The sequence below is a fragment of the Anabrus simplex genome, chromosome 2, assembly GCF_040414725.1.
Source record: "Anabrus simplex isolate iqAnaSimp1 chromosome 2, ASM4041472v1, whole genome shotgun sequence".
Lineage (NCBI taxonomy): Eukaryota > Metazoa > Arthropoda > Insecta > Orthoptera > Tettigoniidae > Anabrus > Anabrus simplex.
This window is the reverse complement of record NC_090266.1, coordinates 1106169449-1106194600: the sequence shown is the minus strand read 5'-3', so window position 1 is coordinate 1106194600 and position 25152 is coordinate 1106169449. Positions and strand designations below refer to the sequence as shown.

General features: G+C 38.5%; 1 protein-coding gene across 1 annotated transcript in view; it reads left to right on the top strand.

Moving 5' to 3' along the window:
- Positions 1 to 24330, top strand: part of corn (cornetto) — a 552907-nt gene extending 528577 nt beyond the window's left edge. The window contains exons 11-13 of the mRNA XM_067142064.2: positions 13119 to 13311; positions 18801 to 18965; positions 19978 to 24330. Of these exons, the coding sequence (XP_066998165.2) occupies positions 13119 to 13311; positions 18801 to 18965; positions 19978 to 20154 (535 nt within the window). The 3' untranslated portion in view covers positions 20155 to 24330. The remainder of the gene's footprint in view (positions 1 to 13118; positions 13312 to 18800; positions 18966 to 19977) is intronic.
- The last annotated feature ends 822 nt before the right edge of the window (positions 24331 to 25152 follow it).

Below are 25152 nucleotides of genomic sequence, written 5' to 3'. Positions count from 1 at the left end.
GCTGCTTGGCCAATTTTTAGGTATTTTAGCTTAATAGCCAACAAGATTTGCAGACAGCCCAAGGGTGCGCAAACTCCTCAGTGAAGTTTCTGTAAGCATCACGAAAATTCATTTGTAAATATAATTTTTTAAAAATTTTTTTAAAATTGATACTGCATTTTAGTATAACATTTACATCTTGAGTAAATCAATCAAATCAAAATCTCTTTATTTGCAAATGAGGTGTCTACCTCGGTGGCAAATGGTACACTAAAATACATTATTGTCAAGCACTAAATATTAAATTAACAAGAGAAGAAAATTTTTCCTATAATACAATATTATACAATTTACGCTAACAATGTTTTCTATTAAACACAAAGCTCATCCTTAATAAATTTATATTGTTTACAAAATTCTACTTATAATATATCCTGTCCTACTTACAAATATAGTCAACTGATATACAGTATGTGGAATTACTTCAAATGATACTATACAACTGGTATAACATTAATATTTACATTGCATTTATTTATTTACTTTTTTTTTACCCGTTCTGGATCCTAAGTAGCATAACGACCTGCTGCGTCTTAACCAGAGCCCCTTTTGCCACCACTTTTCAGAGTTCCTGAAGGGCCTTCACAGCTACCGTAGCGGTCCCAGGGCCCTCGAAGTCCCCACTGTACTTCACCCCTACAGGCAGTCCCCTACTTTGGCTGTCCAAACTCCTTAGACCAGGGGATGGAATTAATTTATTCACACACATTTTTTTATATACAATAACCTGCACTGGTCGAATGCCCTCTAACACTTCATTTATTTTCTCTGTTGCTGTTTATTCTCTTCTTGAATATCTGTACAGATTTTGGAAAAGGATCAAACACTACCCCTGGTAAACTGTTCCACTCCTTCACACCCTTCCCAATGAATGAAAATTTACCCCAATCGCTTCTGCTAAAATTCCTTCTAATTTTATATTTGTGGTCAGTCCTGCCGATATAATTATTTTCCAACTGAAGCCTCTCACGGATATCTCCCCATGCTTCTTCTCCTGTATAGGCTCTATATAATCCTGTAAGTCTAGTTTTCTCCCTTCTCTTACTTAAAGTTTCCCACCCAAGTTCCTTTAACATTTCTGATACACTACTCTTTCTCCTGAAATCCCCTGTTACAAATCTTGCTGCTTTCCTCTGCACACTATCTATTTCTTTTATTAGGTATTCTTGGTGAGGATCCCAAACACTGTTTGCATATTCCAATAATGGACGAACCATACTCAAGTAACTTTTTTCTTTTAATTCTTTGTTGCATCCTTTAAGTAGCCTCATTATGACATGTAATGATCTGTATGCTTTCCCAACAATGTCATCAATATGACCCTTCCAGTGCAAATTACTTTCAAATCTCACACCTAAGTATTTGCACTTGCCATCTTTTGGGATAACTACCTCATCCAAAGTATATTCAAATTCAGTTTTAAAGCTCCTGTTTGTAAAAGTTGTAACAGTTGATTTGCCTCCATTAACCTTCATATTATTTTCTTCAACCCATTGTTGGATACTTTCAAGGTCCCTTTGTAATTCTGAACAATCCTCAATGTTGTTTATTTCTCTATAAACAATTATGTCATCTGCATACAATCTTATTTTTGATGTTATATTGTTCCTTAAATCATTTGCGTATATTAAGAAAAGTAACGGACCGATTATACTACCCTGTGCAATTCCCTTCCAAACTTTCTCTTCCTGAGATACATTATTTCCTACTTTGACTTTCTGAACCCTTGAATTTAGAAATGCTTTTATCCAACGTGTAACCCTTACGTCCAATCCTATTCCCTCCAATTTCTTTAATAATATTCCATGTTCCACTCTATCAAAGGCTTTGGAAAGATCTATGGCTATGCAATCTAACTGACCTCCTGAATCCAACTGATCTGATATGTCCTGCTGAAATCCCACCAGTTGTGCCTCACAAGAAAATTTCTTTCTAAATCCATACTGGCTCCTCATGAACCAATTTTTATCATCACATATCCCTCTGATGTACTTCGATATTAAACTCTCCAGAATTTTACAAACTATACTGGTCAGGCTGATTGGTCTGTAGTTCTCTGGTTTCCTTTTATCACCCTTTCCTTTATAAATTGGTATTATTATAGATTCCTTCCATTCCTTTGGTATTACACTATTATTTATGACATAGTCAAAGAGAAATTTTAAATAAGGCACTATGTACCACCCCATTGTCTTTAATACCTCCCCAGTAATTTGATCACTTCCTGCTGCTTTTCCTTGCTGAAGCAGTTGGATTTCTCTGAAAATATCTTCGTTTGTGAATGAGAAGCTTCTTGTTTCCCTCTGTCTCTCTCCCTCTCTATCTTCTGTTTCGGTTTCCAACTCTTGACAATCATCTACTGAATCTCTAAATTCCCTACTAAATAGGTTTGCTTTCTCAGTATCTGTTAAATAGTGTTCACCCCCTTCTCCCACCATTGTAGGAATTTGGATTCCTTTTCCTTTTTGATTCCTGATATATGAATACAGCTTTTTCCATTTCCCTTTGTGGTCATTACCCTCTTGAAGTATGCCATTCATATAATTCTCTTTTGCTTCCTTTTTCACTCTATTCAGTTCCCTCATTAGCTGTTTTCTAGTTTCTCTACTCTCCCTACCCTCTTTGATTTTCCTGTTTACTATTCTACATTTTCTTTTTAATTTCCCAATCTGCTTTGCAAAATGCATTAGAAAGCGGTTTTCAGATCATATAAAATTAAAATACTGAAGTAAACATTTCGTATAACACCACTATTGCAAAAAATCACCACTCCTAATAATTGTCTTCAATAATTAGATAACTGTAGTTAAAAATTCTTTGTGAGAACTTACATATATTGTCCACCTGTTCAGTACAGTGAAATATTAGCACTAAAATGAAATGGCTTGTCTATAGGACACGTTTCGACCTCTGTTAAGATCATTTTCTGCTTGATGTATGAGAAATAAGACATACAGTACACATAAGACAGTACTACATAAAAATAAAACTAATAAGACAGAAAGAGTTTTACAGTATACAGTAAAAACTCAATTTTGTGAGGAAGAAGTTTTAAAATATTTATCATTTTCCAGTATTTCTGTGATTAATATTAGTGCTGATTTGACCAGAAACGAGTCCAGATTGAATAAAAAAGTAATTAGGGGGGAGGGGGAGCATTGTTGATACTGGGTAGACCATTTACAATGGAAATGTCTGATATTAACAGTCGTCAGTGTCGGAACAGAATGCAAAATTCAATTAATTTTTTTTTTCGATGAAGAATAAATATGAGCAGGTATTCTCTCTCTCCTCCAACCCCATAGGTCAGTTTTTCAGGTTGAGTTAGCACTAAGCAATACTTTGTCTGAGAAAATATTATTTGTGGATCATCAATACCATTAGCAATGCACTTCACTTGACTTGGATTTTCACTGTATTGTAATTCTAGAAATATGGACACTCTGTAAGGTTTAGTTTTTATAGCGTGAGAATTTCTAGATGTGTTTCCTGTACAAGACGACACAGACATTTCTTTGGAAAACATCTTAACATTCCCGTCGCAATTTGAGTTGCTTTCTGTTAGAACCTGATGACTTCTCTCAGGAATTCTGTCCTTTAGATTTCCTGTTTCCGTAAAATCAAGAATAAGTCTTTGTAATGTATTCTTACATCGAACTGCTCATCAAGGAATTTAGAATTTCTCTAAAAACTGCCTACAATTTTCTTTCCATGTTTTTGTTATTTATTACACACATTACAGATAAAATTTCTCCATTCTAATGTTAACATTTAAATACATTACAGTAAAATCTACTTCACTAACACTATATAACACTGACACACACATAATAACGTAGAGGTCTGAGTTGTGACAGAGTTATAACTGTGACTACTGTCAATAATTACAGTGGGCAACTGACATGGCCTTACTCAACTGTGGGCTATGATAAAAGAATAACTCTTTGTATGTTTATGTGTACATTTAGCATTGAGTGAGTGCCTGTTCCAAGGACTGTGAAGGTCTGCTACAGTTTTAACCTGAGTAATTTTTTCAGAGTCTTCACATATCACAGTTGTTGAGGAAAGTACACTGCTGAGTTCACTTATGATGTAATATTTTGAAGACTAATACTTATTACTAGGGCGTGGATGTTGATGACATGTCATCTTTTTACTGAACTGTCTAAAACAATGCTGAAGTACATAGAAACTCCAGCCGGGCCACCCCGTCTTCAAATATGTCATTTTAATTTTGCATCTTTTTGCATTTTTTTCTGTTTTTCCATTTTAAGAGCATTTTTTTAAGTTTGATAGTTTTTTGTTCATATTTTAGAGAAATCGGCCTTTTAAGGTCATTTTTTCCAATTTAGTCATCTCACAGCTTTTTATGAGGGAGTTACGTCTCTCAGAGTTAAGAACAAGCTAGTAGCTGATACAAGATAATTTAAAATATTGAAATAAAATATTTCAGTATTGCTATTAGTAGTAAAAAATATATCTTGGATGCAAAAGGTTATGGGGGTAGTTATACACATGCTCTTGTTTTCGTCGCAAACCAGTTATTAGCAGAATGGAATGTTACCTGCTCTGTTGACCAAGGTAAGCTGTGGCGGGGTAGAAAGGGGAAGGGGTGGATATTCTTGTCTTATTTCCGCATAGTTCACGGCGAGAGATATTAGTTCATTACCACTTTCAAAATGCCTAAAATAAAACCGAGTGTGTCAATGCATTTAAAACAACTAGTATCTGAATTTGACAATGTGTGTTCTACCGATGGAAGCATATTGTTTCGCAAACTGTGTTGAACTAAAGTTTTTTGCTATTGGCTTTATGTCGCATCGACACAGATAGGTCTTACGGCGACAATGGGAAGGACGCGGGTATCTATCTCCCGAATACTGGATACTGGCCGCACTTAAGCGACTGCAGCTATCGAGCTCGGTTTGAACTAAAGTAGCTGCTGAAAGATGATTTACTGTAACACAACATATCGGTCGTGATAAACACATTCGTGCTCTTCAGCGTGTTTCAAACGAACTTGTAACTCACCGGTTACTGCCTTCACTTGCTTCGACTTCCGGCAAGTCCTCACAGTTCAGTAAAGAATTGTGTGATGTATTTGTATCTGCAAACATTCCACTATATAAACTCAACAGCCCAAAATGATGTGGATTTTTGGAAAAACATATGAATCAAGAAATACCAGATGAATCAACTTTATGTAAGAATTGTTTGCCCCAGTGTTACGAAGACACATTAAACAAAATAAGATTTGAAACTCGCGGGAAGAAGATATGGGTGTCAATCGATGAAACTTCAGATGCTGTGAGGCGTTATATAGCCAACGTTGTGATCGGAACTTTAGAAGTCCATACACCAGGTGAAATATTTTTATCGACTACCGAAGTGCTAGAAAAGACCAATTATTCTACCATATCGAAACTGTTTGATAGTGCTATGTTTCTGCTGTGGTCTGAGGGCATCAAACATGACAATGTACTTTTATTTTTAACTGATGCTGCACTGTATATGGTACGAGCAGCTAATTCATTGAAGGCACTCTATTCTAAAATGCTCCATGTTACATGCCTTGCCCATGGACTGCACAGAGTTTGTGAAGAACTAAGTGGGTTTTTTTTATTTTTTTGCTAGGGGCTTTACGTCGCACCTGCACAGATAAGTCTTATGGCGATGATGGGGTAGGAAAGGCCTAGGAGTTGGAAGGAAGCGGCCGTGGCCTTAGTTAAGGTACAGCCCCAGCATTTGCCTGGTGTGAAAATGGGAAACCACGGAAAACCATCTTCAGGGCTGCTGACGGTGGGATTCGAACTCTCTACGCGCACGGCCAACTCACCCGGTAGAAGTAAGTGTGGACAGGCTTATAGCAAACGTTAAGAAAGGTTTCTTAAAAGCACCCTCGCGAGTCACATATTTCAGAGCTGAAGCTCCAGACATTGCATAACTTTCACAACCTATCATAACACGCTGGGACAAGTGGTTAAACACATGTATGTATTACTGCTAAAACTTCCAGGTATTGAAGGAAATACATAGTGCAGAGTTTTGGCAGTGAAGAAGTTGCAGCAATAAAAATTGCCCAGGACATGCTATCGGAATCAAACATTGAAGGTAGTTTGGCATTCCTAAAATCAAATTTCACCTGTTGACTGCAATAATCACATCGTTGAAGAAAACGGGCGAAGAAATTGTTGATTCCATTTCCTTAATCAACCGGGTGGAAACAAGTCTTAGCAACAATCGTGGCGAAATTGCTGCGGGTATTGCATCAAAACTGAAAAAAGTGCTGGACAAAAACACTGGGTATAAAACATTATGCAAAATCTGAGACATTCCTTCTGGTGAAAACTACTGCATGGGTGGGATTGAGGAGGATTTACCAGCAAACGACCTTCCTCACTCCAAGTACGCTCCGATCACATCAGTTGATGTTGAACACAGCTTTTCGAGATATAAAAACTTGTTGGCTGATAACCGCAGGTCATTTATATTTGACAACATCAGAATGACATTCGTAGTGCAGTGCAACTCAGACTAAAGTGAACATAAACCTTTTATTAAGTGCTAGAAATCTATTTTGATTGACTTTTCAGTTTGAGCTTAAGATGTCATTTTTGAATTTTTTTTTGCTATTTGTTTTACTTTGCACCGACACAGATAGGACTTATGGCGACGATGGGAAAGGAAAGGCCTAGGAAGCGGCCGTTGCCTTAATTAAGGTACATCCCCAGCATTTTCCTGGTGTGAAAATGGGAAACCATCTTCAGGGCTGCCGACAGAGGGGTTCGAACCCACTAACTCGCGGATGCAAGCTCACAGCTGCGCGCCCCTAACCGCACGGCCAACTCGCCTGGTATTTTTTAAATATTGGTGAGTTTAATATTATAAGATCATTTTCTCCATTTTATAGTGCATTTTTAGAAGTTTTAGGTCATTTCATAAAGTCATTTTTGAAAATTGTAAGTGCCTTTTTAAAACTTTTTTATGGCATCAACATCCGGGCCTTACCATTTTAAAATCCAAAATCTAGCCTTTGAAAATGTCAGTTTAGGATAGCTTTTCTGATTCAGTAGATTTGCTAATATAATGTTTTTGTTAATCTAGACATACAGGGTGGGCAGAATGAGACTGGCCCAAAAAATATTTATGAGGCTGACACAGAATTGACCCTTGTTAATGAACAGGAGAACTGGCTATCAGAGGAAATGCTAGGAACCGTGATTCCCATGCACCAATCTGTTGCCGTCGGATGTCTGCGCGTGCCTACCTCCCCGTGCCTTGTCTCGAGTACATCTCTGTGTTATTACGTGTGAGTGAGAGGGGCAGATGTGTTCAGTGACCAGTTGAATGCAACACAAAATGATGCTCATGATTAAACAGCGCGTGTTCATTGTGGAGTGTTATGTGAAGCACGATTCGTGGAAAACCTGTGCAGAACTGTTTGCGCAAGAGTTTAAGACTGGAAGTATTTTGGCAAAACCTCCAGCAAAGTCTGCAATGCAAAACTTAGCGGCAAAATGGTGTGAAACGGGCTCTGTAGCAGATAAAAACTGTAACTGTCAGAAAAGAGTTTGAACACCAGAAAACATTGCTCGAGTGAAGGAAAGCCTGGAAAGAAGTCTGAAACCTCGATGCTGTTTTTCTGTGCAAGTGGGAATTGAGAGATCTTCGTGTTGGGAATTAACAGATTGTCATGTCAAAACATTTATCAAAAAGGACTTGCATCTGTCTCCTTGCAAATTTACTGTTGTGCATGCGTTAAAGTATCCATATGAACATTCGCAAGTTCTTTTCTTCAGATGAAGCCATTTCCTACATCTTCTGTGATGTTGATTTACGAGCGTCAATCCCGCATCAGTCCTGCTGTAAATATTTTCCGAGCCAGTTTTATTTTGCCCAGCTGATAGTATAAAGTAAAGTTTGGGCTGATCTTCTTTGAGAAGCACTGGACACATTTTGATTGTATGGAACATTTGTTGAGGAAATATAAGGTGGGTGAAATATGTGTGTCTAAAGGCCAAAAAACCAAGCGTTAATAATGAATAATTTTAGTGAAGCTGTTGAAAGAAAAAAAGCCTCTGTGCACTGTCATGCATTACAGTGTGTATAACATTAAAGGTATATTTGTAAGGGGGATTATTTAAGACTTCATAGCAGAGTACCAAGGCATAGGAGCGCAGAGAAATGGTGACAGCAAGCCCAGTACCCACAATGGCAAGCGGACATAGTCACCTCGAAGAAGCGGCCAGCTGTATACATACTCAGGACAAATGAGTAAATAAATACATAAATAAGTAAGTAAATAAATAAATAAATAAATAAATAAATAAACCTAGTAAATAAAACTAGTAATTAATGGTGTTTGCTTTATGTCCCTCTAACTACTTTTATGTTTTTTTGAGATGCCGAGGTACCAGAATTTAGTCCCACTGGACTACTCTTACTTGCCAGTAAATCTACTGACATTAGGCTGATGTATTTGAGCATCTTCATGTACCACCGGACTGAGCCAGGATTGAACCTGCCAAGTTGGGCTTAGAAGGCCAGCACGTCAACCGTCTGAGCCACTTAGCCCGGTAGTAAATGAAATGCCACTGTCGGCAGCCCTGAAAATGGTTTTCCGTGGTTTCCCATTTTCACACCAGGAAAATGCTGGGGCTGTACCTTAATTGAGGCCACGGCCGCTTCCTTCCCACTCCCAGCCCTTCCCTGTCCCATCGTCGCCATAAGACATATCTGTGTCGGTGCGACATAAAGCAACTAGCAAAAAGAAAGAAAAAGAAAAAGTAAATGAAATGGAACTCACCAGTATTTACAGAAGTTATCTCCTTAAGCTGCAATGCAGGCTTCACAATCTTATGAGATTTTGAATGGAATGTAGTGTTCCTAATTTCGATTTTTAATTCTTCTGCAGTTCTAGAATTATTCCTGCGAATTTTTCCTTTGAGAGTTTACCATAGATAAAATTTGCATGTGCTTAAATCAGGTGAACGAGGGGGGGCCTTTACTGACCGTCTGGTCATCATCGAACACTTCCTGCAACTGGCGCATAGAGCTACGCACCATATAGGTTGGCGCACCATTCTGCTGGAAATCGTACCTTTTTTTCTTCTTCAGTCAGTTCAGAAAAATGGTTCAAGATTGGTGTGAATATAACCGTCGGAAGTAATCGTGTCCTGAAATTATATCTGACTGATAATTCGTCGGGTACCAATAGCGCACCATACACCAACCTTTGCATTGTGCAGAAGTCTCAGCTCTTAAATGTGCAGATTCTCTGTATCCCAGATCCTGTTGTTCTGTGAAGTGACACATTCGCTCAAATGAAAATATGCATCGTCACTCGTAAAAAGAGAGTTTGGATCGACGATACCATCTTGGACACTATTCATTAAACAAAAACCCCATGGCACTACGGCCCTGATGGTCCTTGGCCTGCCAAGCGACCGCTGCTCAGCTCGGAGGCCTGCAGATTACGAAGTGGCGCATGGTCAGTGTGACGAATCCTCTCGGTCGTTATTCTTGGTTTTCTAGACTGGGGTCGCCATCTCGCCATCACACATCACCAAACCTCGGGACCAAGCAAAATTACATGACCTGGCCGTGAATCGAACCAAAGCCACCGAGTGAGAGGCAGGCACGCTATATCTAGACCACAGGGCCGGACACTATTCATTAGCCAGTTGCAAAATCTTATTCTTGCAATGAAATCCGTTAAGTCTGGTAAGATTATAAATGTAATAATTTTGTTGAATTACTTGCTCATGAATGTGAAATACCAGTTTCCTGAGCTACGCTTACATGGACTGCCTTGCCTATATATCTTCTAACCTCTCCTGTGTGAGAGCTGTTTTTTCTTATTAGTTACGGAACCAGTACTATGCCGCTTGTGAACGAGTTGATGCACGTAACGTTTTGATGGTACTGTAGAACCGGGAAATGATCTATGGAATTTTTGAAGGCATCTTTTAACTAGTTTCTTCTTCTTGTGCAAATATCAGAAATATTGTCTGCACTATAGAGTACTCAACTATCGTGATAACATGTTAAAAGTTCAATCATTACTAGCGAACTGGGCGAGAGAGCTAAGCATCACGTCGTGCTCGACACAAGCCATTATGGCACTCGCTCGGGGATTCCCACAGCCTGTGAGCAGAAGTGTGAAGTCTTAAACTATACTTCCTGTACAATGACTTTGTAAGAGATCTGGGTCTCTCAAAAGAATCTACGCAAATTTTGGAGTCTTAAAGGAAAAACATTTGCTTTCTCCAGGAGCAACTTCCTATTGGTTTCAACCAAGAGAAACAGAACTTCATTAATATTTTGCTACTGAATTCTGTCTTGTTTATTACAAAATCATTCAAGTTGTATTAACAAGTTTTGGAGTTACATAAATCATGAATGAATGGAGGTTATTTATTATTCCTCAAAGTCTGACTTCTACACAATGGTAATAGTAGCAAATCTTGTCCACTTATTCACTGAGAGTGGAAGAATCTTTAAAAACATCTCGACTTTTATCGATGAAGATAAGTACAAAAGAGCAATAAATAATTTAATTTTTCCTGATATTTATAAATGATTTGCCAGATGTTGTACAGTTCTCTAATTGTTTGTTCATTGCAGACGGTGTTAAGTTGTTCAAAGAAATTAGTAACTATAATGATGCACTTCAGTTACAAACTGATTTGAGTCACCTCAGTAAAGACAGAAAACAGAAAACAGAAAACAAACTTCCTTTTAATATCAATAAGTGCTCTGTAATTTCCTTTTCTAGAATCAGCAATGAGATCTACTTCAAATATAAGTTCAATAATGAAACATTAGAAAGGGTAAATGCCATGAGAGGTCTAGGTGTTACTTTAACACAAATGTTTAATTTGCATTTTGACAAAATTTGTAATGATATGTGTAAACTACTAGGATTTATTATAAGAAATAGCACATATTTACAAAACTCGATCTCAGTTTCAACTCTTTTTAATTCTTTATTAAGAAGTTGTCTGGAATATGCCTCTGTAGTTTGGATGCCATATTATAAATCACATATTGACAAAGTGGAGAGAATACCAAAAAAAAAACCTTGCCAACTGTGGGTGAGGGATACAACCAAAGAATACACTCACGGTATCCCCTGCCTATCCTAAGAGGTGACTAAAGGAGGTCCCAGGGGCTCTCGAATTGGGAGCATGAGTTGGTGACTGCGGGGCCCTTAGCTGAGTCCTGGCAGTGCTTCCACTTACTTGTGCCAGGCTCCTCACTTTCATCTATCCTGTCCGACCTCCCTTGGTCAACTCTTGTTCTTTTCCAAACCCAGTGGAATTAGAGCATTCAAGGCCTAGGGAGTCTTTCATTTCCACGCTCTTTGTGGCCCTTGCCTTTCTTCGTCCGTTACTTCATTTTTTGAAGTGACGGATTCCTTCTTTTTTATTCTTTTTTCTCTCTGTCTACCCCTTGTGGGTAAGGGACGCAGACAAAGAATACACCCACCGTGTCCCCTGCCTGTCATAAAAGGTGACTAAAAGGGGGCAATCAAGGGATGATTGTATCAGAACCATGAAACTACTTGTGATTAGTACCATCATGCAGTCAACACCATGGGTCGCCTTTACTTGTGAGTAGTACCACTATGTTAGGTACACAACAGGTTTATGATTAGTAGCAACAGAGAGTGGCTTAACTGTGGGTTTACACTACCTGTGATTAGTACCACTATATGAGCGACACTGTGGGTCTGCGTTGCCTGTGATTAGTACCCACTATGTAAGGAACACCACAGGAATACTGGAGCCCGTGATTATTACACCTATGTGAGGAACACAATTGGCTTGCGTTGCCTGTGAGTGGCACCATTATGTGAGAAAGATCATAGGTCTGCGTTACCTGAGCGACGTACAATACTTGCAAGTAGTACCATAATCTGTGGAACACTGTGAGTCTACGCTACTTTTGATTAGTACCGCAGCATGACAAATTCCATGGTTCTACTTTACTAGCAATAAGTAGCATTATGAGGGCCGTTGTCCTGGATTTTGGCCCCCTTTAGACATCAAGCATCATTGTTTCAAGAATGTGCTTTAGAAGCAGTCCTTTGGTCAGTAATAATAATTTCATGCGGCTATTTCTAGCCGAGTGCAGCCCTCGTAAGGCAGACCCTCCAATGAGGGTGGGTGGCATCTGCCATGTGTAGGAAACTGCGTGTTATTGTGGTGGAGGATAGTGTAGTGTGTGGTGTGTGAGTTGCAGGGATGTTGGGGACAGCACAAACACCCAGCCCCTGGGCCATTGGAATTAACCAGTGAAGGTTAAAATCCTCGACCTGGCCAGGAATCAAACCCGGGACCCTCTGAACCGAAAGCCAGTACGCTGACCCTTCAGCCAACGAGTCGGACTAAAGTAAACTCTTGTCCTCATCCTGAGGTGGTGCAGCTCTTTTCAGGCACACCCCCAATGGAGGTGTGCTGCATGTACCATTTCAACCGCATATCAGTCCTCCTGCCATTCTTAAATTTATGACAGTACTGGGAATCGAACCCCTTGCTATCATGACTTCTTCCCTACCAGTCTTCGAGATTTCTCTGAAGAATATGGAGAAAGGTTTCAACAAGACAAAAGAAATAGAAAATCATCATCAAGGGAGATAGGATGAAGTGATGATGACTGACTACTGTTAGTCTCTGTGTGGAGCTAAAACATGGAAGAGAAAATCTCCAAATGAGGAGTGAAAGACTGAAGTGTTAATGTAAGTCTTGGAATGAGTTGAACTTATAAAAAATAGGGCTTTTTGATTTTGGTCATTGTATTGACTTAATGTCTTAATCATACACAAATGGAGTTGTAACTATGGAAATTCTTAAAATAATTATTATGACTTATTTTCATGATATCCAAAATATGATTTCAGATTCTTCAACAGAAGCCAACAGATAATTAAGATTACCCTTCACAATTAAAAGCCTTGAAAAAAAACAATGTTTAAAATCTGTGTTTCATTAAGTGCAAAATGATAACCAGAGTAGTCTAAGGTAAAAACAACTTACCGAGGCAAGGATGGGACTCAGTATCATGTCTTTTCCTAGGAGGCAGCTGGCTGAGCAGGTGAGGAGAGAAGAGAAGGACAAGGAAGACACTGCTGATGCCTTGTGGAACTGGGAGTGTCTAGGAGCAAGACTTCGCTCCGAGCTGGAAGAAGCTCGCTTGCAGCTGGAAGTGAAGGTCAAGGAACTTGAAGAAACAAAATTAGATGTTCGACATTACAGAGAAGAAGTGGAGGTAAGACCTTCCATGACTTGTACCCTGAAGTTGTTGTTGTCCTCCATATCACATGCTGAACTATATCTAAACTGTTCACTCTTAGCTTGACTTTTCCTTTAACCATTCATTACTAACACACTTCTGTCCTTTCCTCCTGTTCACACCAGTTGTTTGAAAATTAAAATCACTCCTATTTTGGTCCCATACAGCCTTAAAACTGAGCAATGTAATGATAATTTGGTCTGTTTAGCTTAGTAATCCATTTTTAAAGCAGTATGCCTTTAAATGACTAAAATCTCATGCTAAGCTGAATAGCATGAATCTCCCCATTTCAAAAGCAAACTACAGAAAGTTTGTATCATCCACTCATCGGCTCTTGAGTGCAACATTGGCACAGTATCTTTCCACTAATCTTGATTTCCTCTCATCAAGATAATTGATCATGTTCCTCGCTACTTTACTTGTAAGGCATACACTACATTCTCCCTTTAAGAGATAGCCTTCTTTCTAATATATAGCTGAGATTTCCACCTAAGGACAATTCATGGGTAAAAGTGAGAATGAATGACATTTCTGTTAATTCATACTTTTATTATGATTACTTAGACCATGATGAAGTAAGTCATATTACCAGTACTCTGTCACATACCGTATTTTTGCTAGAGGCTGAATGTTTCTTCATCGTCATCATTATCAGCTCATCCAACTATCAGACTTCTTATCAATAATGTGTTTCCAGGCAAATGCTGGGACTGTACCTTAATTAAGGCTATGGCTGCTTCCTTCAAACTCCTAGACCTTTCCTATCCCATCGTCACCATAAGACCTATCTGTGTCAGTGCGACGTAGAGCAACTAGCGAAAAAAAATTTTTTTTTAAAAATAATGTTTTAAAGTCTAAATTAGAGTTGAGATTGCAGAATTCTCCAAACAAACAGAGATACTTGTGTTTATTTGCTTGCAGGGAGTGTTATGGTGGGCATTTTGGTAGAACATTAGGAAAGAACACCTTGGTGAAATGATACATTAAAGGAAAACGTTTTGAGAAATAAGTAATTATTAAGACTGAAGAAAGTGGGAACGGACGTACAGTGACGTAAATGTAAGAAGAAAATCTGGATGCTGTTCACACGGGAAGTAAGAGATTATCTGACCAATGGAACAAAAATATTCTTTGGAATTATGAAAAACAGAAAGAGTGAAAAATGTTGACTCTGGATGTGTAAAGGACAAAGACAACATTAGTCATTGTCCTTCTGTTTCCAAGATAGTGGTTTTGATACCAGGTGAGGTCAATGGCATTTAAGGGTTTTGAAGTGGGAAAATTCCAACACATGAAAGAACATTTGAGGGACAATATTATGGCATCCTGGCATCTTAAAATCTCCAGCAGTTGAAGTGATTTTAAACTACATACATCTTCATTTGAGCATTCAGTCTGCAAGACCCTGTGAATTAAAATGTGCCTCCAGAATCCCCTGCTTGCAGCTGGCTCAGTAGCCCTATTTAGTTCCACACTTCTTATCGTTAAATAATTAAAAACTGAATGCAACCATCATCGCCTTGGTCTCCATTTGTTTCTCTTACCCTCCATGGCTGATTTAATTATTCTCCAAGGTTTCCTACCCTCTTCCATTTGCCTCACATGACGCTGCCACTAAAGTCGGTTTTATGTACATTTTGAACACCCTTCCATTGTTCCCACCTGTTTGTACAGCGATCATTCTTGCCTATATCATGTACGTTACTTGCGACTTGTGAATAAGATATCCTGAATCCACCAGCTTCCTCTCCCCTGCAGTAACGTTGGCATGAGAGCAGACCGATGAAAAGATGGTTTCATCTGGGAGCTGACTTCTTTCTGCAGAATACTGTTGGTCGCAACTACATACTGACCGCATTAGCTTTGCTGCATCTTGATTCAGTCTCACATACTATACAACTATCCTGGAAGAATACACAGCCTGTTCCTGTCTTGTAATCCCTACCTGACATTCAGTCCTTTTAGACTTCTTCCCAACAGACATCACTTTAGTCTTGGAAATGCTAATTGTCAAATCAGACTCACCGCACCACTTTTCAAGCAGAAATATTGCAGGTTTTCAGTACAGTCATCGACATAGGCCAAACTGCTTACTACATTTCCATTCAGCTGAATCCCTGCCTGTTATTTTATACCTTTCATTACATGATCCATATAAACTATGAACAATCAGTCAATCAGTCTTAATTGACCTGCATTTAAGGCTGTTACTTGGGTGGCAGATTTTACCTAGTCATTTCTCAAACGACTTCAAACAACAAAGGCGAAAGCCTAACACCTGTAACAACTTTGAACCAGGAACTCATTCTGAGAGGAATTCTGACTGTAACCCAATTGTCAACATGATTGCCTTTGACTGCTCATAATAACCTACCCCTAATCCCTTTGTTACAATATGTAACTAAACTAAATTAGTAAAGCAACCAAATATGCAATAATGTTCTTACTTAAGATTTTTTTTATCAGATACAATAATAATCCTTAATATGAGGGCTGTATATATAGTAGTTCAGGAAGGCAAGGGGAAACCTCCCGATTATCATCCCATGAGCGCATCATGCGGAGTCAAAAAATGAATGTTGGTATGCTGCGCGATCCGAGTAGCGATCGGTGTCAGTTTGGGTCTGGGCCGAACCATGTGAAATGTGCGACTGGATGTGCAGAGGTGAACGATGGGGCCTCGCGCTGTATATCTGCTACTGATCAACCAAATGCAAACCAACTTTGCAAAGGTAAAAACAATAGCTACATGGAATGTTAGAGGGTTACTTCAGATGGCAAAACTTCGCATTGTAGAAAGTGAACTAAAGAAACATCAAATCAACATTTGTGAACTGTCAGAAACTCACTGGAAAGGATGTGGGCATTTTGAAACAGATGATCATGTAATATACACCGCCGGGGTAAATGATACAGGTCAGATTGATGTTGCATTTCTTGTTGATAAGCATATATTCCAATATGTTGAGGAATACAGACCTATCAATGAAAGAATACTAAACCTCACTCTCAACATCAAACCATATAAACTACATCTGATCCGGGTATATCTACGCACTATCGCTGCAGACGACCAAGAGATTGAAGACTTCTATGCAGACATGGATGATACTATAGCATCACTTAAACCAAGAAGTTCGTAGCGAACCTAGGTCCATGAATATTATTGATCTACTTCTTCACTGTTGAAGAAATTATAACTGTCACATGTAAAAATGTACTGATACCTTTGTAATAATTTAATTACTTCAAATTGCAATAACTTTCAACAGAACAAGACTGAACGAATGTTGAAAAAAACTTGTCAGGTGATGAGGAGAGAACCCATTGTATGAAGTTGTTGTTCGTTCACCTTTCCAAATGGCCTAACTCTAGTAGTTACTTTCGAGTAAAGTGGAAAGAAACCATTTTCATTCTCTTAGAGCGTGTCTTTAGTTTTAAAAAACTAACCATTATACTTTATATTATTTCACAACATTACCTCATATTCAAATGTTAACCTAGTGTGGGTGATGAGGCCCTCTATGCATGACATGATATATTTTAATTATTTAATTTTTGCCTATGTTTACATCTGAATACACAGAAATACAACAGAGATCCAGAAGTAGTAGACCATACACATTGCCAATTAGTATGAATGTAATTACAATGCCTTGCATTTTCAGATGAAAATGAAAATCCACAGCCTGTTTCCAGTCATTTGACCGGGTAAGGAATGGAATGGATGAAGGCCCCCCCCTAGCGGCGAGAATAGAAATTGTGCTGGCTGCCGAAGCCTGTCGCACTCCTCTGGGGCAATGGTTAATGAATGACAGATGAAATGAAATGGTATTGGAGAGTGTTGCTGGAAGGAAAGATGACAGGGAAAACTGGAGTACCCGAAGAAAATCCTGTCCCGCCTCAGCTTTGTCCAGAACAAATCTCACATGGAGTGACAGGGATTTTAACCACGGAACCCAGCGGTGAGAGGCCGGCGTGTTACCGTTTGAGCCACGGAGGCTTATGCATTTTCAGATATTACAGTTAAATACAGATTTCTTCATCTAACATTCTCATCCTCAGTAACTCCTTCCAGCCAGATTTCTTCATCTAACATTCTCATCCTCAGTAACTCCTTCCAGTATTTACGTGGTCTTTAAAATTTCTAGTTGCCTAACCGCTCAACTGGTATTATTTTGAATTTTTGTGGAAAAACTCTTGATGGTTTTCATTTTCACCCACTGGCCATGCACAAATTTCATCATAAAATTGTTTATACTCTTCAGGTATGTAAGGAAGCAGTTTTTTTACACCCTGTTGGGTGTGCAAGGTTGGTGGGTAGACTGGGCACAGATTGTCTGGGTTGAGGCACTAAGCAAGTATGATCGATCGAACCATCAGTGAAGTCTCTGGCAGCAATGCAGCGAGGCAATATGGCATCATAGATGAAATGCATAAAGCTGCTGATGGTAAACTGAATTTTCTGGTCCCAAGGAATGCTTCTCTTTCCAGTTTCTTCTGATTGACAAGTCTCTTTTTTTATAGAAGATTTGCCAGAAAGTTTTAAAATTTAAAAAAAGCCTGATGTCTCCACTTTCTTATTAGCTTTGCTGCTGTTTACCATGATCTCTGACATCTGATGTATACTGCAGATTCGGTCATGCTTCCTTAGGGACTGTTTTACAAGTGTTGCAAGGGATGGGGACTATTGTCAGTCAGTCAGGGTGAGGAGCATTTTGTTACATCCCCCACAATTGTCTGAGAAGAGATGCAATTCATTTACTTCTGATGGAATATCATTTATACATGTAATCAAGAAGGATAGAACTGCCCTTCATAGTAAAAGTACATCTGAGTACATCATGTTATATACGCAAAATATATTGAATGTCAGCTGCCACAAATAAAATGTCTCTCGAACGGGAAGGTGGACATTTCTTATCTTAGAAATAAGGTTCAAAAGAGAGAAGCAGGTTTTCTGAAATTTTGATGTTGAAACAGCTCAGCTCAACTTATCCACAATATTTCGTGATCACATTGAGGGTTGTGAGGATTCTTGTTTCATAATGAACCTGTCAAAAGCTAGATGGGAAGTACCTATTTGTGTTTTCCTCACTTAAAGTGGATGCAGATATTTATTAACATTAACATTATCATTATTAACATTATCTTTGATTTAAGTACCTCAACAGTGCAGATTTCTCCTACTCTTGGGACTCAGTGTGTTTTTATATGCCCTTGTAAACTTCTACTGATTGGAGTCTTCAAACAGAGGCATGCATGTGCAATATCTGTCAAGACTAAGAGTAGCTGAAAGGACATTAAGCACCAAGTGATGTTGCCTTACTGTAGTTATTATATCTTTTTTGAGTGTATATTTTATAATAATTTCATGTTGCTTACATCTACCTGCCTACTGTCCTTCTAAATGTGTTACTTGACTAATCAGCTTATGTTGAAACTAGGAAGTTTATTGCTTTCAGCGCCTCAGTCGGGATGTGTGCAAACTGAGTTCCCTCTGCCAGAGAGCAGAGTTGCAGTTACGGAGTCGTGAGGAAGAAGCTGAGAAAGCTTTAAAACAGTGGCAGCAGACCGGTCACCTGCCTCCTGCAGATACTCTGGCAAGAATTCTTGCTGCAAGTAATGAGGTAAGGTATTGAACTCTCGTGTCACTCTGAAAGTCTTCCGAAGATAATTTTAATTTGACCCATTCAAATCACTGTAAATAACCACATTGTTGACTGTGGAATCAGATTAAATTTGCCCGCCTGTCACACAAAAACATGCATAAAATACTAACTAATGAAGATAATTCACTCAGAATTTCATATTCATGCCGTTAAAGTTATGACTTACCCGTACTTCATTCCTTGAATGTCTGCTGGCTGTGGTACAAATGTTTCATTTGAATTAATTTCAAAAAGAGCAGATCCAGCTACTTTTAAAACATGGCAAGTTTGGACGGTGGGCTGACTCTAAATTTTTCATAAATATTTCTTAAACACTGCTGTATCCACAAGATGGATATATCATGATAATACTTGTTGTTTAAAGGGGCCTAACATCCTAGATGGATATATATCAGGATTATTGTTTTTATTCTCCTATTTCCAGTCACTATGGTTCTTTTGTGTCACCGATCGCGTGCATTTGGAAAGATCTGGCACGACACTTTCTTCATTGCTTTTTGCAATCCAGTAACTTTCACTGTTGCTATCACTAACCACAAACTCAGATTAATTTTCCAAAACATCATTATTGCCATAATTGCCACCTAAAACACTGTCTACAAGCACTTTCAATCTCTGGTCATCATTTCCACGTCTACTGCATAATGAATACTGAATATCGATGAAAATGAACTGTTGCTCAACAATCCCTGTGTCACACAGAAATACAGACAGCATTGTTGATTACAGTGTGTATTGTGAGAATTTATATTGCAAAGGAAATCTAATATACAAAGATAAGCATAACATTGCACTGTTGCGAACTGAGCTTGGCATTTGATTCATGCACCAAATCACCGTGCACAACCACAGCACGTCAGATGATGTGAATGGATTAATAATGTAAATAGAAATTCAAACCTTAGTTCTAACACACAATAATGTGGCTACAGCTAACCACAATAGATACAAATGGGATGTTCTCTTTCAGGCACTACAGAGTATTCAGGCAGTCATTATGCAGTGTCCTCCACTAGCTAACTTGCAAAAACTAGAGGAAACTAACTTCCAGAACATCTTGTCCTTGCCCGTGGTCGGCTCGGATTTCAACGCCAACGCCGCATTGGTGACGACAAACGGAACTTCAAACGCTATCAATCCTGTGTGATTCCCTCGGTTGCTGATGTGTAGTGTTCATGAATAAGATTCTGCACTGTTGGAACCAACCTCGCCACAGGTGAAAGTTGTAAACATTTTTGTGAATTTGTTCTTGTAATACAAATGGTTGTAGAAATGTTTGTTACCTGCAATTGTTGAGATACATCGAAAGTCTTCCCAAGATATTACGGGCAGTGTTCACTGGCCAGTTACTTTGAGCATCCTCCTTGGACTACTACTGAGTATGTAACATGGATAAGTGAAACTCTATTTCTTGGAGCATATTTGACCTGTGTATTGGGATATTATTTCCATTTAATTGTCCATTGTTGGTGCGCCTGTTTAATTGGTGTATTCTACCGTTTCTAATTATTTAAATGAGTGTATTTGGTTGCTTGGATCGCGTTTGTTTTTGCGTGTCCTTGGGCCGTTGCAGTAAGTAGATTTACTATTTTTACATGAAAGGAATGAAGATTCAGTATCTTCTCCAATCAAAGATAGCTCTGTTGACTTACTAACACAGTCAATATTTAGAGTAATAGTGGAAGAATCCCAAAATGCTTGGAATAGTGCATGTTTAGGCATTTTTCTTTGAGGACTAGTCTCTGCCTTATTTGATAAATCCAAAGGGGTAAAAGGATAATCTTGATGCAATCAAAGGATGGCCAAAGGGACTAAAAGAGGAGTTATCCCACACAAATTTCATTACAGGAAGTTCATCATCAAACAATCTGCTCGTATGATGTCTTCTCTCAGTAGTACACATACCAGTGATGCTATATCTTCCAATTGATTGCAGTTCCTTGAAGGAATGCAAGAATGCAAAGATTTAAATGGTGTACAAAGGATTTCCTGTTCACATTTCATTTTTTTCTCTCCCATGAAGTACCTTTTCTTGGTGACAGGATATTCCATATTCCACATAAAACCCTTTTTGAAGAGGAGATTTAACAGAATCTTGCTACAGATAAAGGTATAAAGTGATAACCATCAGTACAGAATGAGCATAACATGCAATACTCAGCTACATGCCCTCAGTAACACATTTAAACAATTACATATCACACATTTAAATAATTAGAAATGGTAGAATACACCAATTAAACAGGCGCCCCAAACAACTGACAATTAAACGGAAATAATATCCCAATACACAGGTCAAATGTGCTCCAAGAAATAGTTTCGCTTATCCACGTTACAGAGCACATACTGTGGGAAGTGTCCATTGTGGCTCCTTTGTTAACAGTACGTTGGTTTCATCTGGATAAACCTGTTTGGGTTGGAGTAGAAAGATTTCAATGAAACTTGGGGCACTACTGCTGCAGTTTTTTCATTCCTCCCCTGATGTGGGATGCGGGCCTCTTAGACGATTATGTCGTCTCTCAGGCCAGGAGATTTGTAGTGAAGGTAATAGGGTTGGCAGCCATGGCCTATATTAGGAACCTTAGAGCAGGAGAACAGAATATCATGGAAGACCATTCTCTGGAGAGCCGACGGTGGGGAGTAGCACCTCTCCATCTCCCTAATGCAGAGGCGTAGAGCCACAGAACTGCCGTGACCATCCTGTCTCTACACCCGCCAACCACTTGGGGTATCCTGAATGTAATGGTGACTGGCTCGAAGCAATAATTAGCCGATGGTGACGTAGGAAGTCCTTGAATATTCTGTTCACCATAGAAATACACTGGGAATTCTATTTAAAAGGCAAGTAAAACACTTTTATACTGAAAAATGAAATGTTGACAACACGAACAGAACTTTACACTGTAAAAGCCTATTGTACTAATACTGTACAGTACATAAATATATCAAAATATTGCAGTTTTAATACTTCTGCATCGTTTATAATGGAAGCTAAAATGTTATGTATTATAAAATGTTGGTCACGTATACATAAATGTGTCTGCTATTAACATAATATTCTATTTACACAAATGAGAAAACTGCCAGTTTAATGTTAAAAATCCTTCATTTTGTCATGGTGTGGGCAGGCATTAGGCAGTGTTCTGATATTTCAGTGCAATTGATGCCTTTGATACACCACGTTCCATTTGAAACTGCACGTAATTCTTATTTTACATCAGAATGACCAACAAGTTTCTTTGTAATCTTTCTGGTCCAACCTCGTTAGCTTCCCTTGCCATGCTGCTTGGTGCAAAGACCTTGGGAGAGAAAGAGGCAAGGTAATATTGTGTTTATATTGGTTCATTCTTATAGAGTTGTTATAATGAAATTTACAGTAGTTGTACTAATTGGTAGTGTTTGAAGATGATGTGCACAGAACAAACAGAACTGTAAATAATTGTCCACAGATATCTTCAGTTAAGTTAATAATTGATTTTGAAGTAATTTTAGTCAAGTTATTTTAAGTATGTCTGTATCTTCAATGTAAGTTTTACTTAGTTGATGAAGCATGATGCTCTCTTCCAGCACAAACTAATTCCTTCCTTTTCAAAGGAGGATTATATAAGACTTTTTATTTGTAAAGTGAAGCTGAGTGTAATACATGTTTAATGTATAAATTGCATAACTATCATTGGTGCATGACATGGTGAGTGCATCATACTTTTAGGTGATGATTTCACCAGACATAAAGGCAACCCAAATTGAACCTGAGGAATCTGCAGTACTTGTGCCAGCTCCTTTTACAAAGTCTCCTAGACTTGATTTCAGGAATGTCGAAGTTGGATTGGTCATGAAGAGACCACTGATCATTCGGAACCCAGGAGATGCACTGGTTAAGGTTGATTTGGTTAAAGTTCTGTCTATTGAAATGGGCTTCACCTTTAGTACAACACAACTAATACTGCAGCCCCATTCTGAAGAGGTTATTGAAATTGCTTGGACTCCAGTAGAAGATGGTTCATGGCGGTTTGTAGTCGGAGTGAAAACCAACCGTACTCTGAAAATGGATATTATCATAATTTGTACGAGTATGAAGAAAACGCATGTCCAGAAAAGAAGAAACAATCCCCATCATCGACTCAGTCACTACCTAGAACAAACATGAAATGTGAACAGGAAATCTTTCCTACACCACTTAAATCTTTGCATTCTTACAAGGTAAATCAATTGGAATCAGTTGGAAGAAGAGATAGCATCGCTGGTATGTGTACTATTGAGTGAAGACATCATATGAGCAGATTGTTCGATGATGAACTTCCTGAAGTGAATTTTGTGTGGGATAACTTCTCTTTCAGTCCTCTTGACCATCCTTTGATCGCATCAAGATTATCCTTTTACTCCTTTTATCCCGTCAATACGGAATGAGTATAACATGCAGTGCTCGGCTTCATGCCCTCAATAACACATTTAAACACTGATTTTGACAGATAACCTCAAAGTGATCAGTTAAAATTTTAGAAGATGGATTCAAATCATCTACTTACTGCAACGGCCTAAGGACACGCAAAAACAAACGCGGTCTAAACAACCAAATACAAGAACAAGAAACAAATGCTACTTACCTTGGGTGCAGTAAGTTGCATAAATAAAATGTGGAAGGGATCCATAAATGAAGAGGTAAAAGACCCTGATCCCAAACAAAAATTTACACTTAACAAATTGCTATTCATGGTCAGTATACCAAATGATAACACAAGACCTTCTTAAGGTAGAAACAAAATATTTAATAAATAAATAAAATTAACCTACAATAAATTCAAACTGGAGGAAGTTTGAAAATCTCATAGTATTTACCAAAATTTTAAGAAAACAATAATAATTGATGGATAAGAGAAAACAATTCTTAAAAACTTTTCTCAAAAAATCTAAAATACTGGCCATGAAACTAATTAGTGTGGAGAATGTGCATTAATGTTTGAAGCTTGACAGTAAAAGTGTCCACCGCAACAAGAACTTCACAATTGTATGTTGTATTAATGTGAATTAGTACAAGAAATAATATGTTAAGAGTGTAGTAACTAACTTACTTGGCCTCCTACCGTATTGATATGGTGTGAGTATAGTGAATTCTTGAAGAAGCTGATAGGGCAGAGTCATGGGCGCCCGCAAGTGCCCCCCCCCCCCTGGAATTCTAAAAATGTTGATGTTCAATTGTTTAATATCATACCAGATTATTTCATAAACTGAACTTACTGACAGTCATCTAGCATCTGTTATAACTGGAAATTTCTGTAAACAATTTAATGTTGCTGACGTTATATTGGTTTTATATTCAAGAAAATTGTTAATGTGCCCCCCCCCCGAAAAGATCCTGCGGGTGCCCATGGGCAGAGTTGAGCTGTGTTCATTGTTGTCTTGTCATTAGTAAGAGAATAATTTAAATTGATTCATGTCAAGGAAATGGGTGGGCACATGTAACATACAGAAGAGAAATGTGACATTGGTCCAAAATAATGAGCAGAAGAAAGGTCACTGCTGTCAGAGGTTGAGATGAGATTCTTCCCTCCCTCTTGTCCTATCTCTATACTGTAGCAGCATTAGGGCTTGCAAATCCATCCATTTCTGTGACATCACACGTGCACCATACTGTTGGAAGTAGGTGAGTGCTATCCTCGTGACTCATGTTGAAACTTTCATACACTAGTTGGCATCTTCTTGCCTCTTTACACCTACGCTGGTGACCTGTTGATCTGGTGCTGTTCTTCTTGAGTCTCAGCTCACAGTTTCATAGGTGTGGAATTTTTTAAAAATTACCTGATGGTACATAACTGGAATCTTGGGTTCCAACTTAAAATAGCACATACATTTCTCTGACTTGTCTGTACTTTTGTAGTCTTAAAAGTTATGCCAAATATATTTCAGCAGAGAAGTTAAACTAAGTTTAAATAAAGGTACAGTGGGCAGGACTGGTAGATAGTATCGCACCTGAACCGTGGCCTAATTGTTAGCATTAATGTGGTCTCTGGTAGACTTTGTCCCTGAGCTGATGAAATGCGCCACTGTTTCCAAGCAGCCGAAAAAGAAGGATGGGGAGAGTTACGAGAGCTACAGTTATTACTGTGCAGAGAGGAAAAGTGTGAAATTAGTTTTAGTGATGGCGTGA